The following is a 23,678-nucleotide window of genomic DNA, read 5'->3' on the forward strand; positions in this document are numbered from 1 at the left end:
GGAAGGGTATCTAATCTTCTTCTTCTTCTTGCCAACTTCCCCTTTTGCAGAGGAAAAAAGTCCCTGGCTTCCAACCAGGAGGGGCGGGAGAGATTTTTAATTTTTTTTTAAAAAAAACCCATTATATTCTTATTCTGCCTTTTGGTTTCCAGTAAGCAGAAGCTTCCGGTGTCCCTGTATTCAGACTTATCTTAAAAAAAAAAAAAGACGCTTTTTTTCAGCAAAGGTTTCGAAACAGAAAGTTGGCAGGAAGGAGGAAGGCAAATGAGAATCGAGAAGCTAAGCTGGGGGGGGGGGGTTCCTGAAACACACATTAGGGTTGCTTGTGGCAAGTGGAGGCATGATGCCCCCAGGCATTCAGGGAGAAAAGTCTGCAAAACTTTTGTAGATAACGAAGTTTGGTTTCTCCCTTCCGAAACATCCCACACAGAACCTATTCCCGCAAATGACGCGATTTTCTCTTCTGAACGGTTAAGTATTTGTTGCTAACACTTCATGGCTTTTCTAAAAATCCTTGATATATTTTTTTTATGCGAGCGCAACGTACAGATCCGCAAACAGACACATAAACAAGGGGCACGCATAAGAACACAGAAAGCAGCCTTGTACAGTGGGTTCATCGAGCTCAGCAATGTCCACACCCAGTGTCAGAAATTAGACAGGCGCGTTTTGCGACTGGCGCGGGTCCGATGGCGACCACGTGGAGATGCCACTCTGGGTGCCAAGGCTGGCGGCTGACACCTCCATCTGGCCCCTCCAGCTTTCTTAAGCAGGTCAGCAGAAGAGCATATTTGTTGTATTTATCTCCCATGCTTTTCTCCAAGGAGTCCCTGGTTCAGCCCCCCCCCCAAGTTAATCCCTACAGCGACCCTGCGAGGAAGGCTGTAACTGACTCCAAGGTCACCCCCAGTGAGATTTGTGCGGATTCGAACCCTGATCTCCCAGGTCCTGGTCCGACGCTCTAACCACTGCACTACCCTGCCTTCCTAGAGTCGTTCTGCTATGGGGCAGCTCTATAAACTGAGTAGGTAAATAAATACGGGGAAAGCAAAATGTCCCTTAGAGAAGGATCTGAAGTATTTTCCTTGAAGTTTGGGTTCGTTTTATTCTGGATTTCATCTGAGGTTTCAATGCGCTGTCAAAGGCTGGGATTCCCCCCCCCCAAAAAAAATATAAAGCAGTATAAAAGAAAGGATCTCCCAGGGTGGGGAAGAAAAAGAAGTTCCCGGGTGAGAGCTGGGAATGTCTACTTTCCTGTATACGAATAAAGGATACGGCACAACTTAGTGATAGGGTTTTAAAAAAATCTATTTTGTTTTCTTTTTCTTTCTTTTCTCTCTCACACCTTGCTTTTTATTGCCTTATTTATGCTCATCTTTATCTCTTTCTTATTTGGATTAGATTGGTTCTTATTGCATCTTTACGGTGAAAACTTCCAATAAAAATATTTTTGAAATAAATAATAATAATAAACTTCGCTGCAAAAAGAAAAGAAGGTACCTAGAAATTCAGTTGTGGTGACTGCAACCTAGGTTTCAGGTGCCATTTGTTGATTAGCTGATATATCTGAGTTCACCCCTACAACGACCCTGCGAGGTAGGTGAACTGACCGGCTGTAACTTGCCATGTTTCATCAAAAGTCTCTCTCTCTCTCTCTCTCTGCCATACCTGGAGAACGCCGCTGAATATTGAATCTGGGACCTTCTACATGCAAAGCAGCTGCTCTACCGCACAGCCACCCAAGGCAGGCTCGGAAACCGTTTGTCTTGTGGACTAGCAACTTCCGCAGACTTATTTCCGACTGCCACCGCCCCATCCTGACGGCTCTGCCAGCTCTAAAGGGACTTGGGGGTTCTCTCTGCTTGGATTCCCCCCCTCCCCGCCCCACGAGACACTCTGTTAGACCTGGGAACAGACTGGAGCCTGCTCCCTCATGACACCAGCGTACGGTTGTATTTCTCCGCGTAAGGCGGAACGACGGGGCGGCGCTTTTAAAAGGCTGTCCCTGCAGGGAGGCTGGTTTCCTATGGTTTCCACAACTCTCTCCTGCTCCCCCAAGAGAGAGAGATGCGCTGCTGCAGACGCAGAAAAGCTGGAGAGGCAAGCGGGGCGGGGGGGGGGAGCCAAGGCACCCTTCTCGGCCCAAACAATTGCATGTTCCCTGGAGGTTCTACGCCCCTGCGCTGAATTTACACCCATGAGGAATAGCAGCTTCTTTAAAAGCTAAGGATCCTGCAGAAATAACCTCTTTCCGCGCCTCCCCCTGCCCCCACCACAGCAAAACCAACTGATGAGCTCCAGCAACCCGGCGCCAGGTTGGGAGTTGTAGTACAAAACTTATGGAAGGTGCCAGGTTGCCGGAAACGGCTATATGTTAGGATACAGGCAGCATCCTATGCACTGGGCCCGGGAACTTAAGAATTTGGAGACAGAACACACACACACACCCGGGAGCTTCCAGGACCTGGCCAGCCAGTGTTAGAAACTCAGATATATAACCTCGGCGCCAAATGGCTCATTGGACCAGGGTTGCAATCACCAAAACGGATTGCCCAGCTGCCATTTTTGGGCACGTCTCGTTTTCCAAATGATGGACTGGCTGTGGCTGATTCTCAGTTAAACGTCTGGCTAGTTCAGAAGACAACCTTGAGCTAGGTCAAGAGCTTTGAGAGTGACCGTCTCGTTTTCCTTGTGGACTAGTAACTTGCACGCTAGGGTTGCGAGGCGCAACAGGCCCTCTTCCCCCCTCCCCGTGCGCTTCCGAGGTGCTGATGCCACAGGAAGGAAGGAAGGAAGGAAGGAAGGAAGGAAGGAAGGAAGGAAGGAAGGGGAAGAGACAACATCAGGAAGGAAAAGGCGAGTCCTTCCTAAGCTGGGAGAAGGCACAGGTCTCTCCCCCCCCTCCTGCCAGCTCTAATGAGAGAAAGAGAGATTTGAAATATCCAAGCGGCTTTGTGGGGTGTGCCAAAGGAAGAACCCAAAGGACGGCAGGCTCGGCTGGGGTCAGATGGCAAGCCGAGAGCTCACAGCTAATAGGCGCCGGGGCGGTAATTAGCTGGGGGGTGGCACTGCTGGAAAAATAAGACCCAGGGAAACTGCACCGAGATCCCTTTGCCCTAGCCCAAGCGGAAGATCCTGCCAGGAATATATATAGTTTTATTAATTTCCAATACCTAGCAATTGCAAGAGAGAGAAAAATACAAAAGCAAAGAACGCCAACACTCCCCGACGGATCAATCCAGTTAAGTTTGCCAAATGGACTATGCCGAAATGTCCAAAACTTACAGGAAGAACTAGAAACCAGGAAATATAAAGAACAGGGAAAGTATACAATGTATTCGATAAATCCCTGCAAATGACTAAATTAATTACCAGCAGGGCTGATTTGGAACTCGTAGCCAAAAATTTACGTCAAGTGATATCAATTCATAACTGGAATTAGAAGGGTGATGTAGCGTGAAAATTGTAACACAAGGAAGCAAGAAAGGGAGAGGGAGGCATTTTTTGAATACTGGATGTTTGCAAAAGTGAAAATTTTGGTAGCTTGCCAGTAAAGTTAGCAGTAAAGTACGGTAGTTTACAAAAGGATATCCCATTTCAGCAAAACAATCTACACATTGTATTATGCAATGGGTATGATCTCTTCGATAATTTTTCTGATAACAGCGGGAGACCGTGCATTCTGTTTCCATCAAGAGATACACAGAGGTGCCTTTCCGACTCGGAGCCGCTACTAAAATAAAAGCAATTGCCGGTAGTTCTTTATAACAAAGGTTATAAAAAATAGTTAACAACCCCAAACTTTGGTACGTTGCACATGTTGACCCGTAATAAAGGTTAGTCTGGTGAACATCCTCTGCCAGAAGGACATTATATAAATATATGTTCACATTTTATTGATTGATTGATTGACTGAATTTATATACCGCCCTATACCCCCCCAAAGGGTTTCAAGGCTGTTCCACCACATGTGAAATGTTGTACCTATAACTATTGCAGCCTCTGCAGAACAACAGTGGGATAATAATAATAATAATATTGGGTGGCTTCCAACAGAAATATTAAAATACAATAATTTATTAAACCTTAAAAGCTTCCCTAAACAGGGCTGCCTTCAGGTGTCCTCTAAAAGTCTGGTAGTTGTTTTTCTCTTTGACATCTGGTGGGAGGGTGTTCCACAGGGCGGGTGCCACTACTGAGAAGGCCCTCTGCCTGGTTCCCTGTAACTTGGCTTCTCGCAGTGAGGGAACCACCAGAAGGCCCTCGGCACTGGACCCCAGTGTCCGGGCAGAACAATGGAGGTGGAGACGCTCCTTCAGGTATACTGGAACGAGACCGTTTAGGGCTTTAAAGGTCAGCACCAACACTTTGAATTGTGCTTGGAAACGTGCTGGGAGCCAATGTAGGTCTTTCAAGACCGGTGTTATGTGCATAGCTGTCAAGCTTTCCCTTTTCTCACGAGGAAGCCTATTCAGCATATGGGAATCTCCCTTAAAAAAGGGGAGAACTTGACAGCTATGGTTATATGGTCTCGGCGGCTGCTCCCAGTCCCCAGTCTAGCTGCCGCATTCTGGATTAGTTGTAGTTTCCGGGTCACCTTCAAAGGTAGCCCCACATAGAGCGCATTGCAGTAGTCCAAGCGAGAGATAACTAGAGCATGCACCAATCTGGCGAGACAGTCCTCACGCAGGTAGGGGTCTCAGCCTGCGTACCAGATGGAGCTGATAAGACAGCTGCCCTGGACACAGAATTGACCTGCGCCTCCATTGACAGCTGTGAGTCCAAAATGACTCCCAGGCTGCGCACCTAGTCCTTCAGGGACACAGTTACCCCATTCAGGACCAGAGAGTTCTCTATACTTGCCCGCTTCCTGTCCCCCACAAACAGTACTTCTGTCTTGTCAGGATTCAACCTCAATCCGTTAACCGCCATCCATCCTCCAACCACCTCCAGACACTCACACAGGACCTTCACCGCCTTCACTGGTTCTGATTTGAAAGAGAGGTAGAGCTGGGTATCATCCGCATACTGATGAACACCCAGCCCAACCCCCCTGATGATCTCTCCCAGCGGCTGCATATAGGTGTTAAAAAACATGGGGGAGAGGACAGAACCCCGAGGCACCCCACAAGTGAGAGCCCAGGGGTTTGAGCACTCATCCCCCACTACCACTTTCTGAACACGGCCCAGGAGGAAGGAGCGGAACCACTGTATGACAGTGCCCCCAGCTCCCAGCCCCTCTAGACGGTCCAGAAGGATGTTATGGTCGATGGTGTCAAAAGCCGCTGAGAGATCCAGCAGAACTAGGAAACAGCTCTCACCTTTGTCCCTAGCCCACCGGAGATCACCAACCAGTGCGACCAAGGCAGTTTCAGTCCCATAATGAGGCCTGAAACCCGACTGGAAGGGATCCAAATGGTCTGCTTCTTCCAGGCGTGCTTGGAGTTGTTCAGCAACCACCCGCTCAATCAGCTTGCCCAAGAATGGTATATTTGAGACTGGGCGATAGTTGGCCATATTGGCCGGGTCTAAAGATGTTTTTTTTAAGAAGCGGTTTAATGACCGCCTCTTTCAGCGGGTCTGGGAATACTCCCTCATAGAGGGAAGCTTTTACCACCCCACGGAGCCCATCACCCAGCCCTTCCCAGCTAGCTTTTATAAGCCAGGATGGGCAAGGATCAAGGAGACAGGTGGTTGGTTTCACTCGTCCAAGCAGCCTGTCCACATCCTCGGAGGTAACAGATTGAAATTGATCCCACGCAACTTGACTAGACAGAACTCTAGCACTCCCTCGCCCCGGCCCTGCTCCCACGGTGGAGTCTACCTCTTCCCGAATCTGAGCGACTTTATCTGCAAAAAACTTTGCAAAATCATTGCAGGAGATTGTGTTTATTAACACAGCTACACCGTAATGGTGTCCAATGCCATCAGCGTAGTATCTTAAATATATTTTCTTGTATCTGAGTTGATACCACACCACCTAAGGCCCTGCTTGCAAACAATGACAATTCTCGAAAGCACCCAAGTGCCTGTCCGGTTGCCAGAGAGAGTTTAAGCAAGCGGCAGCCCAGACCGTACAAAAGCCTTTTAGACTGCTGGTTCTTAGAAGTTCAAAACTCAAGAGGCACATTTTGCGCCTGGGTATTGACCACTTGCCACCAAGTGAAGATGCCTGGGAGCTAGGAGGGCATCCAGTGTCTCCAAAATCTTGAGGTTCATGCCTGGGGAATTCCTGTAGAATTCCATCCATTATATTTTATCAGCACCATCAGAAAAAAAAAATCAGGAACCAAAAAGTCGTACTGGAAAATACTGCTTTCAAGCTATCTGGCCCAAGAATGGCAACTAGGCCATTCCATTTTGGCGACTCTTACCCTGGTTTAAGGAGTCATTTGGCACTTAGCTTTTATACCCGAGTTTCCAACACTGGCGAAAGCTAATTCTCTATGGTACAGAAAACAAAGTTGGCCACCAATGGCGAAAGACAGTTTTAAAAATCAGTATATATTTAGTATATAAAGCTCTTAACAGCTTGGGACCAGCTCACTTGCAAATATCGCCTTACATATAACTGCTCTGAGGTTCCACATAATGCTCATTCCACAATGGTAATGAATGCAGTGTGCATTTTAGTGTGGCGAAGCCCATACTCTTTTCAGCACCTGCCAAAAAGCATTTTTGTTTAAGCAAGCCTGCCCAGACATGCAGAATTCAGGTGTTGGGTTTAATCTGTTTTCAAGTTTATGGCTTATTTTATCTTTCAAGTGTTTTTAAAGAGTTGTTTCTACTGATCGCTTCATTGTTTTGTTCTCTCTGTGAACTGCCCTGAGCTTTTCTTCCCCCGTTTTCTCTTTACAACGAAGCGGTGCATACATTTTTTTACAAAATCTGGGCATACGTACAGAGTAAACCACGAGTCTGAATACAGAATGCACACTGTCTGGCTGCAGGACTAAGCTGTGGGTAGGGGGTTTATACCGAGTCTCTCTGTGTGGCACCTTAAACCTAGGTTGCGGAAGAAGAGACGGTGAAAGAAGATTGGAAGAAATTTAAATTATATTTGGGGGGGGAAATTGTAATACTTAAAATTTTGAAATCCTTATGGAAGTTGATATAGGCCTTCAGGGTAGAATTAGGATTTATGTTTAGTGTTCAGTGTTTTAGGATGTTCTAGTGCTTAATTTTGATTAATTTTTATATTGATAATATTTTGATTATGTTCAATTGTTAAAATGGGATACTGCTAAAGTTGATAAATATTGAAATTCAGTTGGGGGGGACTTGGGGAAGTCACCCAACTAGGTTAAGAAAAACTATGATTTGGTAAGAATTTTTGTGTGTTGTTTTTGTTTGTTGTTTTTATTTGTGTTATTATAAAACGAATAAAAAAATTTGGAGAGAAAAAACAACAACCTCGGTTGCGGTCAGCACAATGGAATGTTTGCTCGCCAGGGGGTTGGAATAGATGACCCATGGGGTCCCTTTCCAACGCTATGATCCTACGATCTCATCGCTCGACTGCAGCTCGCTCTTACAGCAATTCACTTGTCCTAGTATGCAAGAAGGGAAAACACACAGTGGAAATGGAAACGGAATTAACTACGGGCTAAGGAGAAGTTTTTAAAACGTATCTGCGCTTAAGTTCCCTTGATGTGATAATCTTGGAGGACCGAGATGCCCAGCAAGGGGGTCTGTGATTCGCACAGCAGCCCAGAAGCACGAGGTGGGTGTCTTCCGCTGCTCACGAGTCAGCTGGCTCGATGGTAGATGTCAAGTCGGCAACCTTGGCGAACAGAAATCTCCAAGCAGACGCAACTGGCCCTGAGCCAGTAGGAAAACGCGCGCAGGGAATTTCGAACGCTGCAGCCAAGCGGCGTTCAAAATTCGCCAGGCGCCTTTTGCACCTGGCTATTGGCCACTTGCCCAACGTCTCTTCCATCATCTGGAGACGCATGCCTGAGGATTCTTGGATCTTGGCTGTTTTCACACACCAGCAACACACCGTGCAGAATTCTACCCGTTATATTTTATCTGCACAATCAGAATGAAATGTCAGGAACCAAGTTGTGTGGAGAAATATGGCTTTCGAGCCACCTGGCCCCCCAAATGGCAACCAGGCATTCTGTTTTGGCCACTGGAACCCTGGTTTAAGGAGGTTTTTGGCACCTAGCTTATATACCTGAGTTTCTAACACTGTACCCAAGGAGGTTTGCTTGTTTACTCCATTTACAGACTTAGTCTTGTCATTTACTGCATTTATATGCCGCCTTCCCCAGCCCTGGGAAGCTCAAGGTGGCGTACAAAGTTCCCATCCTCCCCATTTTATTCTCGCAACAACCCTGTGAGGGAGACTAGGCCGAGAGTTCGCAAGTGTCCCAAGATCACCCGGGGAGCTTCATGGCCAGCGAGTGGCAATTCAAACCCTGGCCAAGACTCTTAACCACTGCGCCACATAGAATCATAGAGTTGGAAGAGACCATAAGGGCCATCCAGTCCAACCCCCTGCCAAGCAGGAAACACCATCAAAGCATTCTTGACACATGGCTGTCACGCCTCTGCTTAAAGACCTCCAAAGAAGGAGACTCCACCACACTTCTTGGCAGCAAATTCCACTGTCGAACAGCTCTTACTGTCAGGAGGTTCTTCCTAATGTTTAGGTGGAATCTTCTTTCTTGTAGTTTGAATCCATTGCTCCGTGTCCGCTTCTCTGGAGCAGGAGAAAACAACCTTTCTCCCTCCTCTATATGACATCCTTTTATATATTTGAACATGGCTATCATATCACCCCTTAACCTTCTCTTCTCCAGGCTAAACATACCCAGCTCCCTAAGCCGTTCCTCATAAGGCATCGTTTCCAGGCCTTTGACCATTTTGGTTGCCCTCCTCTGGACACGTTCCAGCTTGTCAGTATCCTTCTTGAACTGTGGTGCCCAGAACTGGACACAGTACTCCAGGTGAGGTCTGACCAGAGCAGAATACAGTGGTACTATTACTTCCCTTGATCTAGACGCTATACTCCTATTGATGCGGCCCAGAATTGCATTGAGACTTCATGCTCAGGACATGAAGTCCTGAGCAAAATATGAGGACAACTGGATCCCATCCAACTCCAGTTCTTTGGCTCTATTGCTTTGCCCCGAGGCATACCCCATAATGGCGCTGGGTTCGTGATACGCGGTGGTTTTAAAACCCCCAAGGCAGGAAGGGACACCCCGCCACCAGCACCAATAATGCGACAGCCTGCCGGCCCTTCCCGCTTACAAAAGTCTCCGGGAAAGCTTGGAAACCAGAAACCCACTTCCTTGCTCAACTTTCTCCCCCCACCTCTCCCTGTTTGTTATTACAAGGCTCAGCTGTGAAAGCCGGGTTGTTATTGCATGATTCGCACAGACCGAGTTGCAGCTTCAGGCTAATTCCGAGAAAGAGCCTGCGAAAGAACGAGGGGGGGGGGAGGCCGACACACACGCATGCATACACAAGACACAAACCTACAAACAGCAAGAGCCCCAAAAGTCAACAACTGCCCAATCAGGGTGGATATGAAGCAATCATTTTTCCTAAAAAAATAAATAAATCAGATTTTTTAAAAATTTTAATCGTATTTTTAAAATAAAATGCTTTTGGAGAAAAAAACTTTCTAAAGATAAGTTTTCTATTTAAGTTACATTATCGTCCAGGCTTCCTCAACCTCGGCCCTCCAGATGTTTTGAGACCAAAGGCTATTTCTATTTAAGTTACATTACAGTCCAAAGGCTATTCATCAGGAAATAAGGATTTGTTTTAAGTTTTTCATGTGTGCTAAAACTCAGTCTAAGGTGTTTTTTTTTATAAAAAACTTGTTTAACCATATCAGTTAACAAACATCAATTTTATAAAAAAAACTTGTTTAACCACATCAGTTAACAAACATGGTATACATATACCATAATGTTTTTGTTTTAGTTAAATAAGTTGTTTAAATTGTTATTAAGGGAATGATTATTTTTCTCCTGTCAATAAAGCGCAGCAGAAAAGTTGTCAAAATGTAAACTTATTAACTTATTAAACCTCACAATAATTTCATAATTATCTGTCTATGTATTTCTAACGAGTATAACCAAATCAGTAATTTTTGATATAACCGTAAAAACTACTCTGAAAATTTGCTATTCTGAAAATGAAACCTTCAGCTGGTTGTAAATATTAAGATTATACCAGCAAGAATGAGACTTTCTATAAAAACAAAACAAAACAAAACGATTTAAATCAAGTCTTACTGGCTAGTGATTTAAATCGATTTTATTTAAATCAAATCCACCTTGTGCCCAATGCAAAAAGAAAAAAGAAAGAAAGGAAAGGAAAAAGGAGGGAGGAAGATCTGGACAGGCTATATCCCGTATAAAAAGCTTGGAGGGCTTAATTATAACCAGGCAACATATTTTTTTGTGCTGCGTGCTGCGATTCAATAGGAGCGAGCTTTTTTTGTTTTCCTATATGGCAGGTGCCTAGTTCATCAATAAAATGAAAGGTTCTCGAAGGAGGGGAACAGGAGATTCTTCCCAGGACAGGTTGAAACTTTACCTGGGCATTTTAAGCTGCTCTGTTCGTCCTGCTGAGGTGTGCTGTATGCATGCATGTGAGGGGCAATGGTTGGAGTGCTTGACTGGCACTCGGGGAGAGGTCAGGGTCTGACCTAAGTGGGGATTCAGCCCCTGACTGCATGCACACAGTACACACAGCAGGAAAAGCGCGCCTGGCACCTGGCTAATTTCAAACACAGGCAAAGTCACCCAGGTCAGGGGCCACTGCCATGGCATCAACTCCCCTAGTGCAACAGGGTGTCAGAAGTAGCTGTAGGGCTGCAAAACACAACTGGCGGGACAAACACAGTTGACAGAAGCACTTTCCAGGAAAACCCTTAAAAGCCAAGCCTTCTCACTGCTCCCCAAAATAAAATGGAAAGAATGCCAGGGTTCTACGCACAGCAAGTAGCTTACAACCCGCTTGCCAACCAACCAACCCCTACCTACCCAAAATATCCGCATCTTTCGCTTACCTCTCTCCCAACCACCACCTGCGATGTGTGCTCGGGGAGAGGAAGGGAGAGATAATAAAACAGCCTTCTGATTTGCTGCTGAATCCCATAGCAACTGTATTAGTTTCAGAGGTAAATCGCAGGCAGTAATTCCAAAGAGCTTTGGGGAGACATGCTCAGGTTCCGACTGGATTCGAGGGGCTCTTTGAGGCTAGGGAGGGGGGCTCTGCGTCCCTCGAATGCAAGATTCAACCTTCCTTTCTAGCAATACTTTTTATATTCTGGTCCCCCAACCTCATCCCAAAAGCTGAAATAACTGTGTGAGTAGAACGCAGTCTCTTGGGATTTGGCCACCCCTGATGTAGACGTTCAACGGCACGGAGATTAAATCAGACCCCTCATTGAAGGCACCACACGGTCAAGCATCACCCTCTAGAAACGGCCATTCGAGTAGGACCAGAACCACCGCAAATCGGTGCCACCCTCCCAAAGCAACGCTTGCTGTCAACGGGGAGCCCAGCTACGCTTGAATTTCATGCACGCATCCTTCTTCCCCCCCCAACAGCACTGGAAGGGGCCCAAAAGTAACTGGAGGTGAAAACTGGTCACAGCTTCCAGAACCTTGCACCTGCTCGCCTATGGCGACTTTAGCGATTGCTGGGCGAAGAGAAGGAAGCTTTGGCAACCTGAGGGAAAGAGTTGTGTCACTCTTCAGCTGACGGTGAGTAGTAATTAACTAACAGGTGGGGGGGGGAAGGGGCAAGCAGGAAGTGAGTTTTTTTTCCTTTTACTGTGGACTAGTAACTTAAGAGGAGTGAATCTGCAAAGTAGGACGAGGGATACGGGTTTTTGTTTTGTTTGTTTTTAAAAATACAGGGCTCCACACGCAGAGAGCTCCTGGTTCAATCCTGGCAGTGCCCATGGAAAAAAACGAGGAGGAATTTGCACCTGAGGGAGCCGTCAGAGGAGCAGACAAGAGAGGGGCCTGACCTCATATTCCTGCAGTGGAAGAACTAAACGACCCTTGTGTTCACTTCCAACATAACAATTCCATGACTCTGTGAGGCAATGTCTGAAGATGCCCAGCAAGGAAAACGCTCCAGAGAAATCCGCTGGATGTCCTTGAGTTCAAGTGTTTGGAGTGGGGGGACGGACCTCTATTCGTTTTCTTTATGCCATGCACTATTTTATATGTTCCCGTCATTCAGTTTTCTCTAAACTGGGGGGGGGGGAGAGAGAAACAACAACCCACAAATGCTGCAGTCTTTCCTCGTAGGGTAAGTCTGTTCCATCCCCTTGGTGGGTTATTGTTATTTATTGAATTTATATCCTGCCCTATATACCTGCTGGTCTCAGGGACGTTCAAAAGGTGGCCTTTCCCTGAACCCAGCTCAGACTCAGGAGTTTCTCTCCCTCTCTCTCTCTCTAAGCAAGATCGGGAGCCGGGATTTCCTAACCGGATCTCCTCTCCGCCCGGCCGCTAGTCATCCTGGGATGGCCACCCCCAGGAAGAGAGGCATGCCTCCCTGGCCCACTCAGGCCAACTCACTTTGGGATGTCACAACCAACCCACCTGCTGTGGGTTGCAACAGGCTTTTTGGCGTGGGGGAGTGCGGTGGGACACGGGAGTTCCCTGGCCACTCGCTCTCCGCCGGCCCTGCCTCGCAGGGTTGTTGTTAGCCAGGCGCGTTTTGCAACTGGCACGGGTCCGATTTGAGACCACGTGGAGATCTCTGGACAGCAGGTTGGCAACTGACATCTCCATCTGTCTGGCCAGCAGAAGAGCTCATTTGTCGCCCTGATCTCCCACCTCTTTCTCCAAGGAGTCCATGGTTCAGCCCCCTCCTCAGTTCACCCCTGCAACGACCCTGCGAGGTAGAGCAAGAGGTTGTGACTGACTCCAAGGTCACCCAGTGAGCTTCACGGCGGGAGCGCACATTTGGAACCCTCATCTGCCAGGTCCTGGGTCCAACACTCTAACCACTACACCATCCTGCCTCCCTATAATCCTTCTGCTATGGGGCAGCTCCACAAACCGAGTAGGCCAACCAATACTGGGGAAGCAAAAATGTCGCTTAGAGAAGGATCTGAAATATTTCCCTTAAAGTTTAAATTTGTTCTGTTCTGGATTGTTTCATTTATAATAATAATAATAATAATAATAATAATAATAATAATAATAATAATATATTATTTATGCCCCGCCCATCTGGCCGAGTCTCCCCAGCCACTCTGGGCGGCTTCCAACAGAAGAATAAAACACAACAATCTATTAAACATTAAAAGCCTCCCTGAACAGGGCTGCCTTCAGATGTCTTCTAAAAGTCTGGTAGTTGTTTTCCTTTTTGACATCTGTTGGGAGGGCGTTCCACAGGGCAGGAGCCACCACCGAGAAGGCCCTCTGCCTAGTTCCCTGCAACTTGGCTTCTCGCAATGAGGGAACCGTCAGAAGGCCCTCGGTGCTGGACCTCAGTGTCCGGGCAGAATGATGGAGGTGGAGATGCTAATTTGATGATTTTAGGCATTGTCAACCACTATGGGGTTTTTCCTTTAGAATATAAAGCGGTATAGAATCAAAATGAATAATGATAATGATAATAATAAATGCCACCACAAAAAAGATGTCCAGGGATTCCATTGTGGCGACCGTAACCTAGGTTTAAGGTGCAAAAAAAGAGTGCTTAGACAATCCGTTGAGGCAACCGCAACCTCTGTTTAAGGTGTCTTTTGGCGATTAGCTTATACGCCTGGGTTTCTAACACTGTTGCTGCCTTCTGTCATGATGTAAAGCAGGCACGTCCAACAGGTAGATTGTGATCTACCAGTAGATCACTGGATGTCTGTGGTAGATCACTGCTAGATCACTGGCACCCCTAAAAAAAGCTCACCCAAAATTTTCCTCCTCCCTAAAAAAAGCTGAACTGAAGCCCTAAACAAAAATGGGCCTCCCTCCCTCCTAAAAGAAGCTCAACAAGTTTGATCTAACCCCCCCCCCCAAAACAGGGCTTCCCTTCCTTAAAAAAACTCAACAGCTTTGACATGAACCCCCCCCCCAAAAGGGGGTAGATCACTCCCAGTTTTTAACTCTGTGAGTAAAAACACCTGATGTAAAGGATGAAAGAGAGCATCTGAGGCTGTCCGGGGGACACAAGAGTTGTTCTATCTAGAGCCACGGCAAGACCGCCTTACAGACCTCAAGATCAACCAGGATTCCCAAGGTCAAACACACACTGTGGTTGAGAGGAAGGTGCCCAGGTTTTCCAATAGATGCCTCTCCCTCCCCCCCCCCCGCCTTGTTTTCAAAAGGCTGCAAGCTTTTCAGGAGACGGGCCGAAGTTCACTGGCAGAGCACAGACCCTTCTGCCTGCTTGCGAACTTCCCTCTGGGGGCATCTGGCCGGGCCCTGCGAGGACAGGACGCTGGGCTGGAGCCTTTCCAGCTGTTGGCTCAGCCTTTCCAGCTGTTGGCTCAGCTCTCCATGGTTTCCACCGGAGCCTCCATGGACAGAGCCAGTCCACCTTGGTGGCGAACAAGAGCAGCAGAAGGCTGCTGCTGCTCTTGAATCCTGCTGGTGGGCTTCCCACTGTGGGCATCGCGGTGGGCCACTGTGAAGACAGGAAGGGTGCTGGGCTAGACGGGCCCGATTCCTCAAACCCCAGGAGCAAGGGTGGGGATTCGAGACCCTGCAAAACCTCTGTGATATTGGGCCAGTGGGGCCAGAGGTTTGAGAGGGTATAAAGCCCCTTCCAGCGTTAGAAACTCAGAAAAAAGGTGCCCAACGCCACCTTTAATCTAAGTTATGGTCGCTACCACAGAATGTGTTTGCCAGGGGGTTGGACTAAAATAACGCTGTTTTTGAGCTAGTTTAGCCGATTTTTGCCCAGGCGCTACTTCCGTCTGCCTTATTCTGGGTATGTCCGGGGAATTCCGGACGTACGGTACAACCCTATTTTGCAACAATTCACTAGCAAAAAGGAGAAACACACACAGTGGAAATGGCACTAACTATGGACTAAGGCAGAGGTTTTTAAACTATGCTCGCGACGTGGTCGCGATCGGACCCCTTGCCAGTAGCAAAGCGCGCCTGGCTCCTGGCTAATTTCTAACACTGGTCTTGCTTCCTTTGGGGTTGCTGATGCCCAAGCAACGATCTGGCTCCACCGAGGGGGGCCTCAAAACAGGCTGAGAACAGCAGAACGACGACCCCATTTCCTTTACCTGCGATTTCATTTTAAGATGTGTGTGCTGGAGGAGGTGGGATCATACACTTGTCCCCGTTACGAAAACGGGCCTGTTCATTCTACACGCATCCCACCCACCCCACTGAAAAATAAATCGCACAGGCAAGCAAGTCACGTTCCGGGGTTGGAGAGAAAAGCGCCAGCCCTTCGCACCCTTCTGCAACCTCACTCTGCCTTCTCTTGCAGCTGATAAACACTCATTAGCAAGGAATTGCTGAGAAGAAGAAGCCATGCCATGCCATACCATGCAGTGTGTAATTAGCACAAACCCTCCTCCTGCCCTCGGCTGAGGCCCTCGCCGAGTAACCAACACCCTATGTTAAAAATAGAGTCCGGGACGCAGTCCCAAATTGCCCTCACCGGAGGCTGAGGTTGCCAATGATAAACAGGTTTGCCTCTCTTGGCTCCTGCCAGCCCACCTCGGAGGGAGGGAAGGAAGGCAGGCAGGCAGGCAGGCAGCCTCGGGATCGGGCAGGGGGAAATGTGCCATTTAAAAAGAAAAAGAAAAAAAACAGAATATTAGATATTTTAGGAGTTACTGCTGAGCAGAAACGTTTTATTTCTCACTGAAAAACTTGAGTCCGTCTTAAGAGGCCAGGGAATCTTTCAAAACACTCACACACTCATCCAGCCGTCACAAGAGCACATCCGTCACAAGAGCACATCCGGAGCATTGTTTGGCAACCCTCCAGGAAATCCAAGCCTGGGATCTCCGTCACCAGGAGGTCGCCCAACAAGCCCGACTTGCCCCGTCATTCGCCCCACGATGCAAGCAAGGGACAAGCCCTCCCTCCTCCTCCTCCTTTGAAGTCAATTCAGGGGTGGTGCCCTAGGTTGAGCACAAACACTCAGACTCAAGCAGCTCCGTGCCAAGGGGTTTTTGCGGGGGGTGGGGAGGACTGGCTGCCCCCACCGTCCTGAGAAAGCCTGGAAAGCCAAGACCTGAACAGGCCTCAACCTGTCACACAGCTTGGGGATAGGGGCCGGGGGTCAAAAAGGCAGGATGCAAGCTTCTGGGCTACACAGGACTCTCGGGCTGGAGGTGGGAAAGAGAGATTAGGTGGGGTGGTGAACTGGTTCTCTAACTGATGCGGAGTATCGACTTCCTCTCTCTGTTCACATTAAAACTCCAGATTTTGGGGCCGGGGGGAGAGAAAGAGGCAGAAAATATGGGGCTTGCTGTGTTCCACTATCCAGCGTAAGAGTCCTGTGTGACACAGAGGCCCGCAATACAACATAGCTAAGGACACAAAGCTCTAAGCTTCCCCCACTCACTTCTCCCTAAGCATGGGGCACACCACACAGAGCACCTGGGCCCCTCATTTCCCAAGCCTAGCCCCACGTGTCAATGAAAGCGGGGTGCCACCCCCACCCCCCGTTTAGCAGGAAAACTGAGGAGTCCAGCAAGCACGCACCCTAATTTTCCTGCCACCGAGAAACGGGTCTCTTCGTGCGGCTTACTCAACTGGATGCCGCAATTTGTGGCAAATGATAGATTAAAAGTAAAGAGCTCTGGGGTTTGGGAAAAAGCACTTCTTTCTTAAACTGTTGGAGGGGTCAGTTGTTACAAAACACCTCCGAAAGACTTTCCCCGTTGGCAATTAGATGCTCAAAGCCTGCCAATGCTAGACTTGGTTTCCTGGAGGAAGAGCCATAGAACTCTGTGGGGGTTACTTTGGAGTAGCCAGGCCTAGGACTGTACTATAAGGGGGGGGGCAGGTTGCCTTGTTCATCTTCCCCCATCCCAATATCTCTCTGGGAGAGACTCACTGTGCTTTTTCTGGCAAGAACAGAGAATTCCTTGTATACAAAGTCAGGCCCATAACTCACCACCCAAACTGGTATATATAAAGTGTTTGGGGGGGGGTAATGCCCAGTCTATGGGCTCACCCTCCCAATTTTCTGCTGGGACACTGGGGCGGGGGTTTTAAATCTGCCTTTCCACATCCCGCTCTAATATCACACAGCCCTGCTCCTCATATACCACTATGCAAATGGAGAGGGGGGTTCCCTTCTTTTTCCAGGTCCCCATTTTTATGGGGGTGGATCTTGAGAGGCTGGTGCTTAGTAGGGCGGGGGGCAGTTCTGTCTCTGTTTCCTTAGTCCTATAACAGTCACATCTCCCCCAAGAAACCAAATCGCCACCATTCATAATTATAAAAACATAGATCTGTTTGTATCCAGGCCTCTTTCATTGGGGGGGGGACGGGACGTCTCACAATAGTAGCCTCTTCTTCTTCTTTTTTTTTTTTTGAAGGAGGGGAGTTCTGTCTTTCCTCATTTCAACACACCTTCCCCCACCCTCCATCAACTTCCTCCTTTTCCAAGTTACTTTTTTTGGGGGGGAGAAGAAGAAATCACCTTACAAAATGGCCCTTTTGGAGAGGGAGAGAAAATGGGGCACCCACTTCCTCCAACAGTCCCCCCTTCCCACACCATTATGAAAAGCTGGGGGGGGTGTTTCATGCTTATTCAGACTAATTTTGGAAGAGCCGACAGAGGGAGGGGGATGAAATCCACTTCTCAGACTCACCTTTTTGTGGGGTGGGGGAAGGATCTGCCTCCCCAATCCTGTAACCACCCCCTCCAACCCAGCCCTTAATATAGGTGAAGGGGGGCGGGAATCCATGTCATTCAGTGTAGGGGATCTTGTGCCTACATAGTGTTTGGGGGGGGGGGGAGATCCACTTCTCATCTTCCTCCTTCCCCCCATATTTATGAAAAAAGGAGGGTTCCCACCTCTGATGACCCCATTTTTAAAAGGGGGTTCACTGCCCCCTCCCTATCTAAACAATGAGGGGGAACCCCCTTTCTTTTCCGCAGAGGGGGTCCTCTTTACTTCTCTCCTCTTTCCCACCTCCTTATTATAAGAAAAGGGGCATCTATTGATGTGAGGCCCCCCCTTCCCCCCTACTAATAAGAGTGTGAGTCCTCTCTGCCTGTTCATAAGGTGGGGGGGCTGTCCCCTTTTCCTTCCTCCATTGTAAGAAAAGAGGATCTCCATAGAGTCCTCCCTCCCTACACGAATAGGGGTGTCTTGTCGCCAGGCCCTTCTCTAAGGAGGGAAGGGTCCTCCTTCCCTCCTCCCCCCATTACAATGCCCCCCCCTCTACTGATAAGTAGGTCTCCTTTCCTCTCCCTACATCGAGGTGGTTGGAGGCAACTTTCTAGTGATGAAGTGAGGGGGTCCCCTCTTCCCTTCCCTACCTTAATGGGGGTCCCCCAGGTTACATGAAGTGGGGGGTCCTCCTTTCCTATTAAAGAGTGTGTGTGGAGGGAGATCCCCCTTCCCTCTCCCCCAATTATGATGAAGTGGGGCTCCCCCTTTCCTTTCCTTCCCTACCTTAACAGGGGTCCCCCACTATACATGAGGTAGGGGTCTCTCCTATTAATGAGATGTGTGTGTGGAAGGGGGGATCCCCCTTCCCTCTCCCCCAAATTATAGTGAGGAAGGGGACTCTGTCTATTTTAAAAAAGGGATCCTCTGTTTTTTTAAAAAAAGGGGGGGGTGCTCCCCATATTAATGAGGGGGTGGCCTTTTCCTCCCCCGTCCATTATAATGACACGAGGAGAGGGAGAGTGTGTGTGGGGGGGAGTCCCCTCTAAGGCTTATATGTAGGGGGGTCGTGCCTCACCTCCCCCCCCCACAGAAGCCCCGCCCCCTAACCCCCGCGACCACCCACCTTGCGCCCCTGGTAGGCCTCGAAGGCGCGCAGGGCCGAGTCGGTGAGCTTGACGTGGAAGACGGAGACGCGGGTGCCGCGGCCGAGCCGCCCGCACGACAGCGCGTAGCCCCCCTCCGCCAGCGCCGCCATCTTGGGAACCTCCGCCGAGGGAGGAGGAGGAGGAGGAGGAGGTGGTGGCGGCGGCGGCGGCGGAGGCACAGGCGCCCGGCCACGCCCCCTCATGCCTATATTATGCGGTGCCGCCTTCCACGCCTTCCACGCCCTGCTCCTGACCCTCGCACGGCGCCCTCCGACGCTCGCTCCGCCCCGGTGACATCATCGCGCAGCCGCGAAGCACGCCGGGAAGGGTAGTCTGGGTTTCTCCCCTTTTCTCCCCCCTCCCCCTCTCTCTATCCAACTAAGGGTGAGGAGGGCATGCTATCTTCTACAACGGTGATAAATAATAATAATAATCAATAAATAATGACGATCACGATGATAATTATAAATAATATCTAATACTAAATATTGATGAATTATTGCATTTTAATATTTTGCTGGAAGCCGCCCAGAGTGGCTGGGGAAACCCAGCCAGATGGGCGGGGTATAAATATATTATTATTATTATTATTATTATTATTATTATTATTATTATTACTGCATTTATACCGCACCTTCTGCTCTCCGAGGACACATTTATATGTATATGTATACTGTATATGTATATTAATAAACAACCCGCTTCACACGGTTGTTGCGAGGATTAAAAATGAGGAGGGGGCTGAACCAGTCGAATCCATTCATTCCACAGGGCCTTTCCCCCCCTATGGCTAACGTTGGATACAGATTTGATTAACAAGTTAATTTAGCATAAACACCTATATACATTATAGGACGTACATTTAGCCGTAGAGCATCATGTTGTGTAATTTATCGTTCTTTTTATATACAGTATATATTGTCTTTTTATTGTTTCTTTCTTTTTAAAATACGGACTTATATTTCTAAATCATTCGTTTTTTCCTAGTTAAGCTACTGTATATACAAAGAGTAAGCATGTTGAAATTAATGGACTTACGTTAGCCGTGCCCAGTGATTTTTCAATGGGTCTACCTCTACTCTGGATGCAACAACCGCCCCCGTCCCCAATTTATATTTCATGTGGTTATAAACTCTATTTGCATGTTGTGTAATTATTTTATTTATCTTTCTTTGGGAAAAAAAATTCTATACTGCCTCACACCCAGATTTTCCCTAACATTGATAAATCACACGGTTGTACTTATGTGTTTAGTGGCATGTATATGCTTTAACAAAGTTTTATACAGTATAGAAATCTAATTTCTCAGAAAGAGGTGGAGAAAGACTACATGTACGGCAGCTTGAGAGGGCCAAAAAACCTCATTCGGTTCGCTTTGGTGCGCACTGCGCAAGCGCCAATACTGAACCGCGTCTCTATCATTTTTTCCAAATAATTGCATAATTCATGCTATCAATAGCACCCTGTTATGTGTATCTCTCGAAGGAAGGAAGGATAGATAGATAGATAGATAGATGGATAAATAAATAAACAAACAAACAAACAAATAAATAAGGCGCACAAAGAATGTTGGGTAACTCTCCCCCCGCCGCCTTATTGTTGCTAGGCGCGTCACAGACCAAACTCATAATACTGTACTGTAGTCGAGGGGGCGGGGCAATTCAAATGACGCCTACGTATTACGTCACGGGGCGGGGCAAATGTGTTTTGATTCTTTCCTACCGGTACCCCTCCGACGTCAGCGAGATGCCGCCCTCTATTGTTCGGAGCCGAGAAGCGCGCATCCGCTTTCGCAGCGAAAACTACGCTACCCGAGAAGCAAAGCGGCAGACGCCTCCGCCTTTTCCGGTCGAATCTTTCGATTTTGATTGGTGCTACGTCATGGGTCAAGGAGCGCTTCCGTTTCTGGAGAGAGGACGGGGCAAGGGAGGAGGATAACATGTTCAGCTTGGCAGGAGGCAGGTAAGGGCTCGGCCGGAACAGCAGTGTGAGAGGGGGAGGCCTGAATTGTGCTGGCGGGGGAGCCTCTGAGCATGCACAGTGATTGAAGCTTCTGAGCATGCGCAGAATTGCCCCTGGTGGTTGAAGCCCCTGACCACGCACAGAGTGCACCTTATCTATTAAAGCCATGTGACAAGACATGGTGTTCCTTGTGCAGGGCGTTTTCCTTCCACTTCCAGAGTGCGAATATGCACCAGAGCAGGCATCCCCAAACTCGGCCCTCCAGATGTTTTGGGACTACAATTTCCATCATCCCTGGCCACTGGTCCTGTTAGCTAGGGATGATGGGAGTTGTAGTCTCAAAACATCTGGAGGGCCGATTGGGGGTGCCTGCAACAGAGCATACACAAAATACCTGTGAACATCAGAGCCTTTGAGCATGCAAGTGAGTGCCTCTTGTCCTGCAATATGACTTTAATAATAATAGTAGTACAGTAGTAATAATAATATTACAGTACTTCAATAATAAGATGCATGGGGGCAGGCTTTCTTCCCTTTCCCCCAGTTCATTTGTGAGCATGCCTCTGAGCATGTGCAGGTTGTCTCTTGTTGTTAGAGCAGCCTTATAGGACAAGTGTTTCCTTCCCCCTGCAGACAGTGTACTTTCTGAGCATGTACAGAGTGCATTTGTTGCCTGGAGAGGAGAGGTCTAAGCCTTTCTACTGAGACCTCCTGAACGTCCTCATCAAAACTTATACGCTTATAAAAATATAAACACACACAAAAAGAGAAATGTTTATCGTAATGAAACTTGAATAAACGAAGCAAAAAGTTCTCTTTTCTTTCTCCCCCACTCCACCCTCAGATCTCTCCTCCTCATGCAGAGGATTTCGGCTGCTACGCTTTTCCGCCGTGGGATCAGTTCCCTTTTCTTCATGCCGCTGTCTCCAGAGCCAGCAGCTGCCTGCCGGAGTTTCCCTCAGCTGGTGACGCCATGGGGATGCCAGCAGATCCGGACGAAAGCCCGCGGCAATGAGTACCAACCCTCAAACATCAAGAGGAAACACAAGCACGGCTGGATCAAGCGTATCCGCACTCCCAGTGGCATAGAGGTGATCCTCCGACGGATGCTGAAAGGCAGGAAGTCTCTGTCCCATTAAAAAAAAAAACCTGCGTCAGAAGCATCAAACCGGCCACTGGTCCGTTTTGCTATAAGGCGCTAAAGAGTCCTGCACACCACAAACTGGAACAGAAGGTCTTCCATTTCTGCAATGTCTGTGTTGGTCCTTGCCTGGATTGGAAGCCAAGGATTTTTCTACAGGGATTTGTCAACTGAATCAAAACCTATAACTTTTGTAGGTGTCATTGCTGTTCAGGAATTGAGATTTATTTCCTGCCTTTCTGCAAAGCAAATAAATAAAAGGCAGTAAATCCATTATGGCTTACGATTATGACTGCAACACACATAACATATATATATATATATATATATATATATATATATATATATATATATATATATATATAGCAAATGGAGGCAGAGAGAAAGGTGAAGCGGTAGGTAGTGAATAGAGGAGAGATGTGGCACGTTTGTAGCCCCCTAGAATCTAAAGAAAATGTCGGGTGGGTATTGGGAGGAGGCAAGCAATCTTGTGAGGTGCCCACTAAGTTAACTCTTTATTCGAATAAACGAAACAGCACAGGCCTAGTAATCACAGAATCCCAGCAGATCTTGCCCCAGTTGTGAGGACTGAAGGTCTCTGCCTCCCCATAGCTCCCTAAGTCTCCACCTTCCCAAGCAATCTGAGACTCCATGCCTTGTCTGTCTCCGAACCACCCTCTTCATACCTCCACAGGTTCTGGGAAACCAGTAGGGAGGGCAGCTGGTCACAGTAAGGGGGGGGGAGACCCCCTGGAGCCTTCAGCAGCCGCCTCATCACTGATTTTTGGCCTTCCTCTGCTTCTGCCTCTGTTTCTAGACTTCTCTCTGCTATGGGCTCTCTCAACTCACCAAACCCTGTTACCCTTTCAGCTTCCGACACCACCTCCTCCTAGTCTTCTCCTTCTGACCACTCATCGTTCTCCCACCACCACTCCCTGGGCTCTAAGCCTTCTTCTCTTGGTGGTTCCCCAGCTGCTTCCTCCCAGTATTCCTCTCCATCCATCCAGGACATGACAGAAACAGTGCAGACCTCAATATGCTGTGGGACTCCCAATTCCCAACAGCTCCAAGGTCAGAGGACAAAAGGGGATGGAGTCCAGCAACATCTGGAAGGCCACAGGTGTCCTTTCCCCACCCCTCCCAGAACAGAATAAATGGTTATTAAGTCACAGCATAGGAACATTTGCTGCTGTCGCTGGCATCTGTCAGTCTCGAGAGGCAACGGAGCGCACCTCGGGGGTGAAGCCAAATGGCATCAAAGTGACCTCCCCCCACGGTGGAAGCCTGGGCCATGTGTCTGCAGGTCCTGGGCTGCCCAGACAAAAAGGCCCCCCTCTCAGCCTCACTGATGGGCGTCCAAAGAGAAGCAGAGCAAGGCATTTGGCTGCAGAAATTGCTGAAAGGAGGCATATGAGGCGCCATCTAATCGCCTTAGGGATTCCACTCTGGATTTGTGCAGGGTTTACTCCTGAGCCTTTTCTTCTCCCAAATATATCCCTCAAGGCAGCAGAGGTTTGGGACCAGAGTCTTCCTTCTCCCTGATGAGCTCCCTTCCCAGGTGGACGAGCCCCTCCAGCCCCTCAATTCCCTCTAGTAGCATGGGCAGAAACTGCCT

General features: G+C 48.2%; 2 protein-coding genes across 3 annotated transcripts in view; one reads left to right on the plus strand and one right to left on the minus strand.

Moving 5' to 3' along the window:
* Positions 1-19,260, minus strand: part of ELL (elongation factor for RNA polymerase II) — a 53,353-nt gene extending 34,093 nt beyond the window's left edge. The window contains exon 1 of one of the 2 annotated variants that reach the window (XM_060275345.2): positions 18,939-19,260. In XM_060275345.2, coding sequence (XP_060131328.2) covers positions 18,939-19,163 — 225 coding nt within the window. In that variant the 5' untranslated portion in view covers positions 19,164-19,260. The remainder of the gene's footprint in view (positions 1-18,938) is intronic. The other variant, XM_060275346.2, reaches the window with a different exon arrangement.
* A 1,615-nt stretch (positions 19,261-20,875) lies between these two features.
* MRPL34 (mitochondrial ribosomal protein L34) lies at positions 20,876-22,336 on the plus strand. The gene is made up of 2 exons (XM_035121145.3): positions 20,876-20,922; positions 21,767-22,336. The coding sequence occupies exons 1-2, from the start codon at positions 20,900-20,902 to the stop codon at positions 22,059-22,061; spliced, it is 318 nt and encodes a 105-aa protein (XP_034977036.1). The 5' UTR covers positions 20,876-20,899; the 3' UTR covers positions 22,062-22,336.
* Positions 22,337-23,678: the final 1,342 nt, after the last annotated feature.

Source organism: Zootoca vivipara, chromosome 6 (assembly GCF_965207765.1).
Source record: "Zootoca vivipara chromosome 6, rZooViv2.hap1.1, whole genome shotgun sequence".
Taxonomy (NCBI): Eukaryota; Metazoa; Chordata; class Lepidosauria; order Squamata; family Lacertidae; genus Zootoca; species Zootoca vivipara.